This window comes from Amblyraja radiata, chromosome 32 (genome assembly GCF_010909765.2).
Source record: "Amblyraja radiata isolate CabotCenter1 chromosome 32, sAmbRad1.1.pri, whole genome shotgun sequence".
Classification (NCBI taxonomy): domain Eukaryota; kingdom Metazoa; phylum Chordata; class Chondrichthyes; order Rajiformes; family Rajidae; genus Amblyraja; species Amblyraja radiata.
In genome coordinates this window covers 15,356,600-15,373,859 of record NC_045987.1, presented here as the reverse complement: position 1 = coordinate 15,373,859, position 17,260 = coordinate 15,356,600, and the positions used below count along the sequence as shown (strand labels likewise).

General features: G+C 44.1%; 1 protein-coding gene across 2 annotated transcripts; it reads right to left on the bottom strand.

The window, feature by feature from the left end:
- Positions 1-4,178: 4,178 nt before the first annotated feature.
- Positions 4,179-10,409, bottom strand: LOC116990830 (inter-alpha-trypsin inhibitor-like). 2 transcript variants are annotated; one of them, XM_033048863.1, is made up of 5 exons: positions 10,176-10,409; positions 7,652-7,718; positions 6,670-6,837; positions 5,673-5,846; positions 4,179-4,399 (listed from the first exon to the last, which is right to left on the bottom strand). In XM_033048863.1, exons 1-5 carry the CDS (start codon positions 10,287-10,289, stop codon positions 4,371-4,373), a joined length of 552 nt encoding a protein of 183 aa, XP_032904754.1. In that variant the 5' UTR covers positions 10,290-10,409; the 3' UTR covers positions 4,179-4,370. The 2 variants fall into 2 exon arrangements, with proteins under 2 accessions (XP_032904754.1, XP_032904755.1); XM_033048864.1 differs by having other exon boundaries at positions 7,652-7,721; positions 10,185-10,378.
- Between the last annotated feature and the right edge of the window lie 6,851 nt (positions 10,410-17,260).

Genomic DNA, 17,260 nt, shown 5'->3' with positions numbered 1-17,260 from the left:
AGTCACTTCCGGGTGTAAACCTCGCACCTCAGATCCGGTTCAGAGCGTCTCAGACCTTCTTTCACTAGTGGCAGCCGCCATGTTGAGAAGGGCAAGGTCTCTGGAGATTCTGGAGCTGAGAAGGTGCTGCATTTTGTTAAACCAAATCCTTTTATTCTGGGGCTGTGCCCTCTAGTCATGTATTCGCCCACTGCTGAAAACATCCTCTCCACACCCACTCAATCTAGGGCCTCGCATTATTCGGTGGGTTTCTTTCATGGAGATCTCCCCTCATCCTACTAAACCCCGACGAGTACAGGCCCAGAGTCTTCGTACGTTAACACAATCATCCCTGGGATCATTCTTGCAAATCTTCTCAGGATTTTCTCCAATGCCAGCACAACCTTCCTCAGATATGGGGCTCAAAACTGCAAACAATATTACAAATGTGGCCTGACCAGCACTAAAGATTCAGCATTACATCCTTGTTTTTATATTCACAATACACAATACAATTTATTTGTCACTTGAACCTCATAGAGGCTCAAATTAAATGTTGTTTCTGCAGTCATACACACATGAAAAAAAAAGACCCAAGACACAACACAATTTACACAGACATCCATCACAGCGCATCTCCTCCTCGCTGTGATGGAAGGCAAAAAAACTTCTCTCCCCTGCACTCCCCATTCCCCTCCCGATGTCAGAGTCAAAGCCCCCGGCGGGCGATGGCAATTGTCCCGCGGCCATTAAATCCACGCCGGGCGATGCAAGGCCACGCTCCGGGTCTTGTTGTTGGAGCCCCCGGCGGGCGCTAGCAAAGTCCCGCAGCCGTTGAAGCCACGCCGGGCGATGATGTAAGGCCCCGCTCCAAATACTCTTGAAATGAATGGTAACATTGCGTTTTCCTTACTTACTATCGACCAGCACTCCTAAGTCCCTTTGCACCTCAGATATCTGATAACCATAGGGTGGATGATTACAGTCTTAAACCCAACATAGAATAAACCTAAATTTAGAGGGCATAGATTTAAGGCGAAGGCGAAAGATTTAAAAGGGACATGAAGGACAACTTTTTCGCACAAACGGTGGGGGAATTGTGAATGAGCTAGTAGAGAAAGTGGTAGAGACAGACATAATTATAATGTATAAAACACATTTGGACAGGTTTATAAGTGGGAATGGTTTAGAGGAATATATACCAAACACAGACTTCTGGGACTATCTCATAAACAACTTAGTTGGCATGGATGAGTTGGGCCAAAGGGTTTGTTTCCATGCTGTGTAACTCTATGACTCAATCACCCCCACACACTGAACACTACCCAATCCCTCCACTCCCACCTATGCACCAAAATTGACTCCACAAACAACACATATCCCAGCCTGCAAACTATACACACATTACAGGTTAAGCATGTCCCAGCTCGCCAACTGTATGTCCCAACCCAATCCCCACCCTACAAACTACATGAGCATGTTCTACAAGCCATGCAGAGCTCACACAACAAAACGCATACATCTTGCAAACTGCACAACTCTCCCTGGAAATTGCACATAGCGCACATTACGCACCATACAAACGACACCAACCCTAGCCACAATCAATACACCCTCTCCTACAATCGCACATTTCATTCTACAAGCTGCATGCATCCACGCACAACCGATCATGCACATGCACTACAAACAACATAATCATCCATACAAGTCACGTATAATGTGCCAGGGACATTACTACAGGGACACAAAACTACATACCACACAATTCATCCTACAATCTACTCACACACCACCTGGCAATCCTATCCTGTGATGTACACCTCCCCAAACTAAGAAACTAAACACACTGTCCCATTTACCTTCATATGACACTCCACAAACTATACAACACCGCCGATCAACCCGATGTTGCAAACAAGATCCTACAAACTACAGTCACACTCTGCTAACTACACACAGACCATTCAGTAATCTATACATATCTTTCTTTACAATCTCTACATAAATATTATACAAACATTTTAACTCATTGTGCAAACCATACACATCCCACCCCATAAACTAAGCACATCCAACCCACAAACTACACTCTCAAGGTTGCAAATCACACAGTAGCCAACCTTCCACACGACTAAACCCAATGGTGCAACTTCAGCAATGGCTGCCTCACCAACAGTCTGTCCCTTCCTTCTTTGTTGTTTTTTAAGTATGTGTTAATTGTATATTTTAGTGTCCTTTAACTTGTTTTGTGGGGGGGTGGGGGTAGGGTAAACTTTTTTTAATCTCTTACCTCGACAGAGATGCGATTTTTTCCTGTGTCGTATGTCTCTGCACTGCGACCTAACATTGAGGAGTTGGCGGCCTTTGCTGGAGACCAACTTCGGGAGCTCCAACTGCAGGAGCCTGCACGACTTACCATTGTGGATCCCTGATGGGGATCGACTTTGGATCTGCAACCGCGGGAGCCTGCGGTCTTTAATATCGTGGAGCTCGCGGTCTCTGGTTCGAGACCGACTTCGGGAGCTCAAAGCCGCAGGAGCTTTGACCGCTCCGATGCGGGAACTTTGATCGCCCTGACGTGGGAGTTTCGATCGCCGGCTGCGGGAGCTTCGATCGCCCCGACTGCATTCGACTCCCGCGACCGCGGCAGAATAAAGAGGAAGAATATTAGACTTTATTGCCTTCCATCACAGTAATGAATATGGGAATCCGCTGTGGTGGATGTTTATGTCAAACTTTGTGTGTTTTGTTGCTTTTTTTTAGCATGGCTGTATGGTAATTTGATTTTCACTGTACCTTAATTGGTACATGTGACAATAAACTGACCTTTGAACCTTTACCCCAACAACTACAAAACCTATCTTTCAAATACAGGTACCACTCCCTGAAAATTACACTCACATCTGAAAAATCCCATAAACCTTACAAACCATAAAAATTCCAGCCCACAAAAAAAACACATCAAATCCTACAGGTTAGACTTCATCCCTGCAAATATCATATCTCAGCACCACAAGCTGCCCAACTGCCCCTTGCAAACTATACACAGCACATCCCCAGCCAATTACCCTCACCCCCCAGAAAGTACACAAACTGTCAAATCTCTCACTACAACGACAAATGTCACACTCCTTAAAATGCACCGTGTTCTTTCCTTCAAAGTACACACACCCATCCTACATCGTGCAAACACACCACCAGAGATGCTGCCTGTCCCGCTGAGTTACGCCAGCATTTTGTGTCTACCCTAAAACTATACACGTCACTGCCTTCAAACTAGGAACACGTTACCCTACATTTACACAAATCTACCATACATACAGCAAATAAATGCCTTCCAATTTGCACACACTCCTGCTTAGAATATACAGAGGATATATCAAACAACCCACATCAAACGTGGCATTACATGACTCCTAATGTATAAACTATACATGCCCAACCTTCAATTTACCTCCACCCATTCTACTAGCTAATGATTGCTTTGTCATAAATTAAACACACTCCTTACATACAAGCTACTTGCACTCAGCCAACAAACGTAACACTCTGACAGGACAGATCACACGTGCACATCCTTCAGACCACACACATTCCACTCCATTAATTCCACATGTTATCTTCCAAATGAATAACGTCTCTCCCTGCAAACCTACCTTTTAAATAGCTCACACCCAACATCACAAACCTGAACAGATGCATACATCCTGCAATCTACCCAGGAGACACAGACTGCAGATGCTGTAATCTGGAACAAAAAACTGCTGGAGGAACTCAGTGCAGTAATTCAGGACAGAGGCGGGCTGTCAACCCAAAACATTGACTAACCTTTTGCCTCCACAGATGCTGTCTCACCTGCTGAGTTTTTTATTACGATCTACACATGCAGTCTTGCAAATTACATATACAGTACATTTACTTACAAAATAACACACACTCCTCTACAAAGAATGCAAAATCTATCTTTTAATCCATTCACTGTTAATGCAACAAACCACCCACAGCATCCCATAAATGATACAGAAAGTATCCTGGTGCTTACACCCAACTCTACACACTGCCTTCAAACTACTACATCCTCCCAACTAACAGTACACGATACAAAAAAAACTACATTCAAGGAAAGACCCTGGGAGTTCCTTGTGTGGAACTAATTGTACACATTTAACGATCACATTCAGGAGAAAGGCAACAAATTCATTTGATTGTTTTATTTTTATTGATGACTTTGTGAAAGAACATGGTCACTCTGTTGAAAGCGAGCACAAGCAACCTTGCTGTCTCTACCAGTTGACTTTAGCATCAGATACATGTTCTTGGTGTGAGCCACGGCTTCAAATTATCGTTTCTAATGATTACTTCTGGTGTTGTTCTTGAACTTAGGATTTCTATTGAACAGTCAGAAGCTCTTCCTCCCCTGGAAAAGAGAAAGAAATGTTTACCTTTGGGCTCATCACAGTTTGGAGACAACAGTGTGGCTCCTTGGAGGATCCTCTTGGATTTGGTGCATCCTTCTGAGTTCCTTTCAGTACCTCTAATGATACCGCCTGACCTCCGCCACATACCCCATGAAGGATATCCACTTCTATTTCTTCCCTCAAACGTGTGGGCCCACTCCAAACTTCAACCTCTTTCAACTTAAGGAGGGAAAAAAAGGGTCTGTGAAATATCCCTGGCAGATGAAGAGCAAAAGGGTATTTGGAACTAAAAGAATGTTAAGGACAAAAGAGTAACTTGGGGAAAGTATGTCCCATTAAGAATTAGTGCAGTAATCTGTGTGGAGCCTCGTCTGTATCTCCCATGGTGAAGGACATGTACGCTAGTGAGTTCAAGGGATACCCAATAACATATTCAATTAGGAAAGAGGAGGTTTTGGCGGTTTCATAATGGAAGCACATAAAGATAGCTAAATACTCAGGGCATGACCAAAGATATCTTAGGACGTTGTGGGAAACAAACAAGGGAGAAGATCTTTGCATCTTCGTCAGCCAGGGGTGAGGTACTGGAAGACTGGGGGTCAGCTAATGTTGTGCCATTAGTTAAAAAAGGCTGCAAGGACAAAGCAGGGAACTATAGGTCGGTGAGCCAAACATCTGCGGTGTGAATGTTACTGGAGGAGATTCTGAGAAGACAGGATTTATTTGGATTTGGAAAGGCAAGGATTGATTAGGGATAGTTAAGCACAACTTTCTGCGTGGGAAATCACATCTCATGAAAATGATGTCTTTTTTTTAAGGAGATGATCAAAAGGAATGACGAAGGCAAAGTGATGGGCATTGATAGAGAGTTTGGGTTGAAGGTAGAGGGGAAATGTTTAAAGGTATTTGAAGGGCATGCTTTTCACACAGGGTAGTGGATGTACACAGATGTTAGTGCTGCGTACAATTACAGTTCAAAAGACATTTGGACATGCGTGGCTGGAAAACCTTTCAAGGGATATTGGACAATTGCAAGCAAATGTATTTAGATTAGATAGGCATCTTGATTGGCCTGGACAAGTTGGGCTGTAGGGCCTGTATCCGTGCTGTATAACTGAGTAAACTGCTGAAAATAAAACAGAGGCATGCCTGTGGCGTGTGATCCTGTTTGAGGACGTCTAAACCCATGGAGCTAAAGCAATGAGATGAATCAGCTAAGAGTTATTATCAGCCAGAGTTCGTGGGAACAAGAGGCTCAGTAACAATCTGTACCTTCTGGAATTGGGTCACAATACTCCATACACTCCTTCTCCGTGTAGAACCTGTTTCCGTTTCCTTCACACCCACCGTATTTGAAGGTGATGCATTTGCCATTAACAGAATCAAATGCCCAGAGTTTGATGCTCATTCTGCAAGAGCCAATTTCTACGGGCAATCTGCAGGCAGCTGTGACAGAAAGAGAGAAGAGGGATAAGAAGCAGCATTAATGACAGAGGTTAAACTGGTTCAAACTCTGGGAGTAGACCCTGTAACACCGATACCATTCTGATAGATTGTAACATCATTATTAACTGGTCCTAAACAGTTCTGTTATTCAAGATGATTCTACGCAGCCAAATGCACTCTCCATTACTGAGACCACATGCCAGTTTTTGTTGGTGGTGAGGAAACTATTCCTTGGAGTACAGGAGGTTGAGGGATGACCTTTTAGAGGTGTATAAGATCATGAGTGTATAGATACAGTAAATGCACAGTCTTTAACGCAGAGTAGGAGAATGAAGAAGCAGAGGACATGGGTTTTAAGTAAGGGGGAAAGATTAATTAGAAACACTAGGGCAACTTGTGGGTATATGGAATGAGCTGCTCGTTGAAGGAGGTACCATCACAACATTTAAAAGACATTTGGACAGAGAGGTACATGGTTTGGATATGTTTAAGAAGAATATGGGCCAAACACAGACAGATGAGACTTGTGTAAGTGGGGCATGTTGGTTGTCATGGGCAAGTTCGGCACACTGTATGATTCGATACTGGAGTAACTCAGCAGGTCGGGCGCCATCTTTGGAGAACATGGATCGGTCTGAAGAAACTCAAAACATTGCCTCTTCATGTTCTGCAGAGATGCTGCCTGACCCGATGAGTTACCCCAGCACTTTGTATCTTCTTTGAGAGTCAATTATTGACTAACTCTGCTTTTATAGGCATGGGAATATGCATTCACAAATACCATGAGATGTTTACCAAGGGTAGCTGGTGCTCAGTAACTCACCTACAGTCCGGCATGTCTGCAAACATTGTTGTTCAGTGACAAACCTATTCTTGTTGCCGAGGCAGCCACCATAATTAAATGTTTCACAGGTCATCGAGGATTGGTTGTAGAAGAACATGCGTAAGCTCTGGAAGCAAGCTCCAGAATCAGGCGCAAGTTGGCAGGATTCTTGGTACAAAAGGGAAATCAATGTTAATATGAACAAATATACAAAACATACAAACCACATCTCAGAGAATCAGGAAGCAGGTCACCTTAGCCCACAATACTGGAACACCTAGGGACAGATCTCCCCTCACTTTGATCCCTGGATGGGTGCAGGAATAAAGATCTTCAGATACAAAATGAGACAGCAGAAGCTGGGTATGCTCTCCTTAAAGCTGAGTAGTTTAAGAGAGGTATGATTGAGATTCCCTATAGTCAGAAATGGGTGAATTTTATCGTGGCTCAGATGTAACAAAGCTACATCAGAGCAATTACCAAAAACGTTGGTTCTCTCTTCACAGTGGGAGACAAAAGTAACTTCCTAGAAATGTTCAGCTTCCAAAAGTCTAATGAAAAGGAGCAAGTATGTAAAATTACTAAAAACTGTTTGAAAACCTTTTAGGCCAGTGGGAAGATGTGACCAGAGGTATTTTTACCCAGAGGGCGTTTGAAATCTGGCTCGCACAGCCAGGATTCAGCAGTCTACATACTGTACAGCTCCAATGTTGTGAGTGTCCCAGCCTCCAATACCCCAGTGTGGCGATGCCACTAGTTCTGTTCCCAGTTCTGCAGCAAATACTGATCAGATCTGGCACTCAGCCCATTTGCTGAGACATAGCAATACTGTGAACTGTGTGCGCCCAGTGCTGCAGCTGCCTGTTGCTGCCTTGCATTTAATGTTCTAACTGCTGATTTACCCCATTCCTCCTCCGAGTCCTGCTGATTGCAGCAATTAGTGCGGTGGTTCACCCTTTGCTGAACCCAGTGCTGCACCCACCTTCATTCGCCTGAATGGCCCCAAAACCAGATCCTTCTGTGTCTTCGACTGTTCTCCTCGTACGAGCCTGCACAGAAAGAAGGAAGAAAACATTCCGATTTGATTAGACACTGATCCTTGGGATGAGCTAATATAAACACTGCAAGTTCCTGAGGTAAACGGAGATTTCACCTTTTTATGTTGTTTATCATTTAATTTTATATCGCTTCTTACTTCAAACCGTGGATGGATTTTTTAAATGGCAACTAGATCTCTCCCTCCAGTGATTTGAAAGCTGATGTTGCAACCATTCACTCCTATCACATTACTCATTTGATGACTTAATCATTGGGTGGAATTCAGCTAACCCCAAATCTAGAATCAAAGTCTGAAGAAGGGTCCCGCCCTGAAACGTCACCTATCCTTTTTCTCACGAGATGCTGCCTGACCCGCGGAGTTACTCCAGCACTTTGTATCTATCTCGAGAATCAAAGTAACGGCTTGACATTTCCCTGCATTATTAAACTCAATTGCTATTAATTCACTGCATGTATACCGTTGGGACGATTGACCAACATTGCATTTTGCTGGAAATCATAAATCCAGCCTCGTGCTAGTTTTGAACACACTTCAGGAGATTTAGAAATAAATATTGAATTAAGTATTGATCGTTGTTATGCAAGCCAGCTGGGGCTCATTCTTGTATTATAGTTGTGATCTTAGGCAGACAAGCGCACTCAGTAGGCTGAAATAAATAAAAACACTTTCTAAAGGATGAAACACACTATCCACCTTTTCAGTAAGTTACAATATAACCCAATCAATTCTGTGCTGCCATTAGGGCAAAAAATCACAACTCCCACCAACAGCCAACTCCTTTTCTATTTATCCGTTTTATTCAGACTCATTTCTCTGCCTCCTCTGGTACCACCATTCCTCGTGGTTAAGGTTACTCAACCCTCTGTAACATTTTCCTGTCTATCACATGCAGAATATGCTTGGTTATAGAATGATGGGAATTTATACTCCACAAGGAGACTACTGCGTTCTTGCAAGGGAAAATTTGAACTCTTTTGGGATCTCACACATCCCAGTCCTTGCTCCTTATTCGGCAGGTTAGAGCCATCAGACGCTGACCCAGATTGAACTTCCTGCCTCCATATTTTTGTCCAATGACCCAGATGAACGTTTCCTCCACTTCCAACAAAACCTATGTCCACCAGTGAGCGACCACTGTCATGTGAGCCTAATTCTAGTTCACCTTGATGGGAGTTCTTCATGATTTTGTGTCATTATTAACTGGCAGCTAACCAAATTTGGATTGTTTTCTCTGGGGCACCTGAAGTTGAGGGAAGACCAGATAGTGGTATATACAATTATGTGACAGACATAAATAGGGTAGACAATCAGCACATTTTTCCCAAGGTGGAAATGATAAAAACTATAGGCCATAGCTTTAAGTTGAGAGGGGGAAGGTTTAAAGGAGATGTGTGGGGCATGGTTTTTTACATAGAGAGTGGTGGGTGCCTGGAACGCGCTGCCAGGGGTGGTGATGGAGGCAGATACGATAGTGACATTTAAGTGGGTTTTGAGTATGGATATCCGGGGAATTGAGGGAGTTGGATCAGATTTATTACATTAACTTCAGCCGCTAAGCTAGAATTAGAAATATTAACAACAGCTCAACAAGCTAGTGTACTGGAGTTACCGCATCGACTTCTATCCCACAAGCCAGGATATCAGAGACACTGCATTAAATACTGTTCATAATACCAGTGTACTAGTTACAGAATCATGTAAGTTCCTAAGCATAAAAGCATGGCAGTTACTGAATTAACTACAGACCCCTTTCTAATGTATCAAATTACTGAATTAATTACTATCTCATAGTCCAATGCACCAGAATAATCATATTACCCATTGCCCAATGTGCCAGATTAGTACAAACACCATACTTGCAATAATTACTCATACTGTCCTTTATATCACTTTAACTGTTACAGAATTAACCTCAGTGACTAAGATCAGTGTTAAAGAATTAATTAGAATCTCTAAGACCAGTGTAGCAGATTTACAGCATTATCTAACTGCCCTATGGCCAAATGTACTAGAAGTACTGCATTAACTACATATTCTGAGACTTTGTAGCATAGTTACTGCATAAACTATAGACCCCTGCCCACTGCATGAGTTATTATGCTAACTACTGTCCCTGCGCCCAGTGCACTGGAGTTATAGCCCCTGTGCCCAGTATACCAGAGCCCACATCAAGGATAACAGCGACCACATTAACTACAGCTCCCAAGCCTAGTGTACTAGAGTTACCTCATTAATGACAGACTCTGAGCCCGATATACTAGAACTACTGCATTAACTACAGACTCTGAGACCTTATTACATAGTTACAGTGCTAACTATAGACCTTGATCCACTGTATGAGAGTTATTAAGTTAACGACTGTCCCTTTGCCCAGTGCACTAGAGTTCCAGCATTACCTACAAGCCCTTGTGCCCAGTGTACCACAGTTATATCTGACATGGATTACCTGATTTACATTCAAGTCTTCCAAAAACTGAAAATCAGCATTTGCTTTCGTTGGGACAGCTGTTCCAGTCCCCAGCAACTGCACGGCACAGAGCAGCAACAGAGCACACCACATTTTCTTTGATTTGTTCCAAAATAGGATAGTAACTTAGAGCAGCTGAGAATGATCAGGCAGCCGATGTCCCAATACCAGTGTATGTTAAACAGTGATTGCTAAAAGGTCCACTGTTTACTTTTTGTGTTATTCATTAATCCCATCTTGATGGAATGATTGAGAAACCAGCAGAAGCCTTGAGGGGGTAGCTCAGCTGGTCTGAGTCTGTTTGGAATATGAATGGGAGAACAGGGTTATTAGGTGGTACTAGCTTATTATTACTGCTCTTCATTGAATAAGAGGATCAACCCTTGGTCAACAAGGAGTGGAGGAAGCACCAGCTCGCCGAAAAATCTGGAGCCAAAAGAATGAACCAGCTGAAGGAACTCGGCAGGTTAGGCAGCATCTGTGGAGGCAAAGGGACAGTCGATGTTTCAGGTCACGACTGTGCATCAGGACTGCAGTCCCTGTGTCACTGACAAATCTTGAGGTGCAGCATTGTGAATCTGTAACACGGACTAATTGCATAAGCAACAAAAACAGCATGTTACAGGCAGCACAATCCGTCTCACAGGCATTGAATAGTGGTGATCAATTAAACAGGAGAAGGAGACTCTGAGAATATCCCCACCCTCAATGACGGCAGACCCCAAATTGCTAAAGAAATGGTTGAAGCATTTGCAACTATGTTAAACCCATAAGTATCATAGAACGTAGATAAGTATCGCACAGGAAGGGGCATCTTATCCCCATGGTGTCAGTTTACCATGATGACAATCTAATCCAATTCCATATGCCTGTACACGGTCCATATCTCTCGGTTTCATGTCTATTCAAATGTCAAATAAATGTTCCATCTCAGCTTTCTCCTGAAATGCATGCCATCGCAGAAGCCATACTCCAGTCACTTTGATTCACTCCAATGAAATGCCGATAAAATCTAGATATTGCAATAGCTCACCAGACAGCAATGCTGGTAGTCACCCATTCCTTCTCTCCAGAGATGCTGCCTGACCCGCTGAGTTACTCCAGCATTTTGTGTCTATGTTGGTAATCAAACAGTTCCGCTCCTGTTCCCAAAATTGGACAAATCTCTCGTGGCTAACTACAGCTAATCAGGCCGCTCTCGATGGAAGGCGTCATTGACAGTGCTATCAAGCTGCACTCAGTCGCCAATAACCTGCTCACTGATGCCAAGTTTGGGTTTCACCAGGATTACTCTGCTCCAGACTTCTTCACATCCAGATGTTGGCCAGAGTGCTGAATTCCAGAGGTGAGGTGAGAGTGGCTGTCCTTGACATTCGGGTGGCATTTGACTGTGTGGGATCAAGGTGCCCTGAGAAAGCTTCAGTCAATGGGCATCAGAGCAAAAACACTCCAAAGATTGGACTCATTCCTCACAATAAGGAAGATGATTGTGGTGATTGAAGTGGTGGTCAATCTTCACAATTCCCGGTCATCACTGCTGGAGGTCCTTAGGACACTGTCCTTGGACCAACCATCTTCAGCGGCTTCATCAATCACCTTCCTACCCATCATAAGGTTAGAAGTAAGGACATTCATTGATGATTGCACATTGGGAACTTGTCAGCTAATTAAGCTGCCCATTCATTCAAGAACAAGACAATATGCAGGCATGGTTTGAAGTGCCTACACAACCAACTCCCCATGACATTTGATGCACCATGGCCAAGTCCCAGAACATCGATACTCTGGGTGTTGCCTCTTGACTAGAAAACACAAATTCACAGAAAGACAGCCACATCTGCAACTACAAGACCAGGTCGGAGGCTGAGTACCCAGCAGAGACTGACTCACCTCCTCAGTGTCCAAGCAATTCCAGTTCTGCAAGACACAAAGCACTGGAATAACTCAGTGCATCAGGCAGCAGCTGTGGAGAGAATAGGTGGGCAACGTCACATGTCGGGTTCCTTCTATAAACAAATCCATTCCCTCCACAGATGCTGCCTGCCCCGTTGAGTTATTCCGGCACTTAGTGTTTTACTCAAGATTCCAGCACCTGCAGTTCCTTGTGTCTCCATGCAATACCCTCCAACTATTTGCATGTGTACACCGCCAACAAATTTCAAGAAGCTCGACACCATCGAGAAAAGATCTGCTACATTGATGGTTACCACATTCATCCCCTCCACCACGGGTGCTCCAAGCTTGCAGTGTGCACTGTCTACAAATGCACTGCGGTTACTCACCAAGATAGATTACTCCACAGCACTTCCCAAACTTGTGACAACATTCCCAAGAAAGATGGAAACAGCAGGGCCACCAGATGTAGGATCCCCTTTCAGACACACAATATCATGAATTGGAAATACATTGTTGGTCCTTTATCAGCACTGTGCTTACATCCAGGAACTCCCTCCCCAAGGAACATTTTCACCAGCAGTTCAAGAAGGTGATTCAACACATCCTCTCTAGGTCAATTAAGGATGGACAATAAATGCTGGCCTTGCAAGTGATAGACGGGTCCGAAAATGAATAAAACAAAGAACAATCTAGGAGGTTCTGATGCACAACATTTCTTTGCCTCAGAAAGGTTGTGAAATATTTATCTTCACTTAACTTCTATTGTGAGCAGATGCAGGGTTTGACAACACGATCTCAAAAGTATTCTTCACTTTCTGATAACTGTCAGTAGACTATGGTATGATTTCCCACTGTGTTAATACAATTATTTCCATTCAGCAGTGCTTTCTTGGAGCACCATATTGTGAAGTATTTCACGCAGTGTAGTCAGAATAAAAGCTGCCCTTATCCATTGAATCTGGGCAAACAATACTCAAATATCAGCATCTGAATGTCATATTAATGCATGAATGGGAGATTTTCTTGTAGATGAATTAGTCTTTTCACACGTTAGATGTGCAAGTGATTTTCTTGCAAATATCGCATTTTGAAACAAAGTGAATTTGCAGAGGTAATCAGAAGGCTTGTGGAGGATATTTTTATGGCAGAGGAAGATAGATTCTTGATTAGTACGAGTGGCAGAGGTTATGGGAGAAGGCAGGAGAATGGTGTTAGGAGGGAGATATAGATCAGCCAAGATAGAATGGCAGCGTAGACTTGATGGGCCGAATGGCCTAGTTCTGCTCCCATCATTTATGACCTAATGACCTGAAGGAATGGGTTGACACAGTGGAATTGTGATTGAAAACTGGAGTAATCTGTTGAAAATCGATTATATACTTACAAATTGAAGCTTCATTGTCTTAGCTGAGCAAGAAGGTTCAGTCATTCATTTGGCTCAGGTACGTAATGGGAATGGTTGCAAACACAGGGATTCCATGTGGTGTCTACAAACTCCTCAGAGAGGGCTAGTCAGTTTAGTGATAGTCCTACTTGTGAAGGTGTCAGGGCACTCCCTCCACCCCTCTCCTCTCTCCTGACCTCAGGTCAGCAAAATCTGAGGTCGAAAAATGGATAATTCAGCCCACAAGGTATGGTACATTATGTTATCCACTTTGTGTTGGTAAAAATTTGGTTTAAGGACTTGAGAGTCCCAGTCCTTCACACATAACCGGTTGCAAGGGGCTATCATGTCATTAACCGGGTGAACATGATAGGGTCTCCTGGTGATCAACACAAACTACGCTGAGAACAGCAGGCAGCTGCTGTGGTTGAAAGTCATTGACTCCTGGTTTGTGCTCAATCAGTTAATGATTCGTTCAAAAAGAAGGATCACAAACAAGACTTTGAGCACAAACCCGAAATTGGAACAACAAATTCAGTGTTTGTTGAGAAGAGTCCAGCAATAATTTTGAAATTCACTTAAACTGCAATCAAGGGCCGCCCTGAATGCGACCCATGAACAAATCAGCAGCAAAATCAGCTCTGACAACATGTGCAAGGGAAATAAAACAATCCATAAAAGCAAAGTTTAAATGAATAACTGCTCGCAGCACAGCGGTAGAGTTGCTGCCTTACAGCGCCAGTGACCTAGGTTCACCCTGTTTGAGCAGGGTGCTGTCTGTACGGAGTTGGTACGTTCTCCCTGTGACCGCGTGGGTTTTCTCCGGGTACTCCGGTTTCCTCCCACATTCCAGACATGTACATGTTAGTAGGTTAACTGGTTTCGTTAAATTGTCCCTGATGTGTAGGATAGAACATGTGTGCGGGTGATCATTGGTCAGTGCGGACTCGGTGGGCCGAAGGGCCTGTTTGCACGCTGTATCTCTAAAACTAAAACTTGCAGAAGCAGAGTAATGGAGAATGGGTTCAGGGTTTTCCCTCGCCGTGTACCGACCCACATCATTGGTGCAGATCGATTCCAGTGGAGAGTCTGATTGATGGGGTGCTCACTATCCAGTGATACCCTGTGATCGACTGCAGGGAGCTTCCTACAAACCCATGAGAACATCATTACATCTGCTGGCCAAGTACATAACTGTGATAAAGTACACCACAGACACCCTGTTTTTCTGTGAGCAAGTAGGGAATTTCCACAATGTCGGGTGGATGCCCCAACGTGCAACATTACTGGAGTAGCCCAACAGAAGGTACAGTGAGCTCAGCGGCAGGTCTTCAGTAGTACAGCTGCGATCAAAATAAGAAATGAAGGCAGTCAGACTATGAGAGTAAGTGGGATCTCCCCTGCAAGAGCCCGAGAAGTCTGCTGTGTTGCGGTTTGTCCAAGAATCCATTATATTCTCCCATCAAACCCATCTTGCTGACCATATTAAACCAGGCATGATCGTAAGTACAACAAAGACATAAAGAGTCTTCAGGATAACATAATGATTGTGCGCGATCATGGCAGGTGAAATACATAACCTGGAGTCATCCACTTTGGTGCACATAACAAGAGCAGAGGATTTGTTAAATGGTGTGGGACTGGGTAGGGTCATTGTTCAAGGGGTCTTGGGCATGCTTGCACACAAATCATTGTGGGCCAAAGGGCAAACGGTAATTTGAAATTAAATGATAAAGCCACCTCTCTCCTTGTCAGATAGTCTTTTGTCTTCTTCCCATCCTCAGCCTTTATCCACCACATGCCAATCAGCCCATCCCCCGCCCCCCCCCCCCTGTATTCACCCGTCACTTGTGAGAGAAGGCGAGAGGTCTGTTATCCACAGAGGGCCAGCACACCCGCCAGCTCCCAATTTGTGGCAGCGGCCCTGGAGTGAACTCAAAGTCACTGCCAGCAGTGAAGGACATCAATTTGTGCAAGAAGTTGAATGACCATCAAGTTTGGTGGAGGTCAGTGAGTAAATCATCAAGCTCCTGCTCTCAATAACTGGCTCAAATACCGACCCATCACCCACCTAACAACAGCCTCTCCCAATCTCAACCCCAACCCTAACATCCATGTGCCTGTTGTGGTTGACGAGTGTTTGCCTTGCCTCAGTCACTGCACACTTCCCACACTGCACTGTGGACAGAGTATTGACCAGTCTATACCTGAGGCAGCGCAGATGCGATTAATCTGCCATGATATGTTAATGTATAAGTCTCCTCCTTACAATCCTCCTCTCACAGTCTCCTTTGACTTATAGGCTTCGCACTCTGCCGTCGAGCTCTCGGTCATTTACTTCAGATAGGAGGAGTAGGTCTGCAGGTCAGCATCGGTGCTGTTGTGCCCAGTGAATGGGCATCTAGCTCTGTGAGAGAATCGATGGAACTGTCTCTTGACATTAGATGGCCGTAAACAACTCCACATTGCCCGTCAGAGTGCGCAACAAAGTACAGCAAGAAGCAGTGGCCTGGAAACCGATGAGATTGAAATATTCACTGCAACAATGTTGTGTGGGGACCACACCAGGTTTGTGCTGAAGTAATCGCGGGTGCACATGATGGTTAAGGTGACCCTGGGCTTTCAGCAGCCGTGTAACTGGTAGCAACTTGTGAACTTGACTTTGCAACGACTGACTGTGGCCTGGTCACTGAGACTGGCACTTCCCATTTGGAATCGCAGCTGAACGCACTGTGATGGTTGAGGGTGACTCTGTGTTCCAGCACAAATCTCCAGGGCACCCCACTGCCTGCTACTCAGAAAAGGACATGTTTATTCCTACTCTGCTTCCTGATGGCTGACCAGATCCCCATCTATATCAACACCTTTCTGCCTGCCCCATGTGCTTTAACTTTGCACACTAAGCTGTTTTGTGGAATCTTATTAGAAGCTTTCTGAAAATCCAAATACACCATCCCCACTGGTTCTCCCCATCCATTAGACTAGATACATTCTCAAAATTCTTCCTGTAGATTTCTCAAGCATTATATCCCTTTCGTAAATCCATGCTGCCTTTGCCGGATCCCGTCACTGTTTCTAGTGGTGTCAAGTATCTTCCCTCTATTAAGGCCAACAGGTCTACTGTTCTCGTGTTTTTCTCTCTCCCTCCTATTTGAAATGCTGGGATTGCATGAGCTGCGTTCCAATCTGTGAAATCTCTGATGCAGAGTCTGAGGAATGTTGGAAAATAACTATCAATGCATCCATTATTACTAACGCTACTTCCTTAAGTACTCCGAGATACAGATAGAGCCTTCAATTTTATGTTTTTAATCAGATTAGTAATAAGTCCATTGGTTGGTCAGTCCATTTCCGGGGAAAGAGAATTGGAGCTTGATTTGGAAGAGGTGAGATGCTGGCTTTAGAGAGGTATTGCAATTGGAAGAGGATATTACGGGTGGTAAAACTGTAAGTGATGAAGCATGTACTTAGGGCTCCTCTCAGCTCCATTGCTCTGTTGAGCGACATAAGCTCCACCATCTTCCTTAGGGTTTACTTGAGGTCATCAACATCAGATATGGTGAAGAGGCTACTCCAACATGCCAGAAGCAAACACTCCAACCCATGTCTAGAAAAAAGGACTAAAGTGCATTCCGATGCCAAACTTCCTTTCTCTCTCCGAGCGTTGAATTGTCAAACACAGAGATTGTCAAAGAAATTTGACCAAAGGACATCCTTACACGACAGGAAGGGACATGCGTTCTGTAAACATGGCAAGGGACCACAATAAAGAAGACAGCCAAAA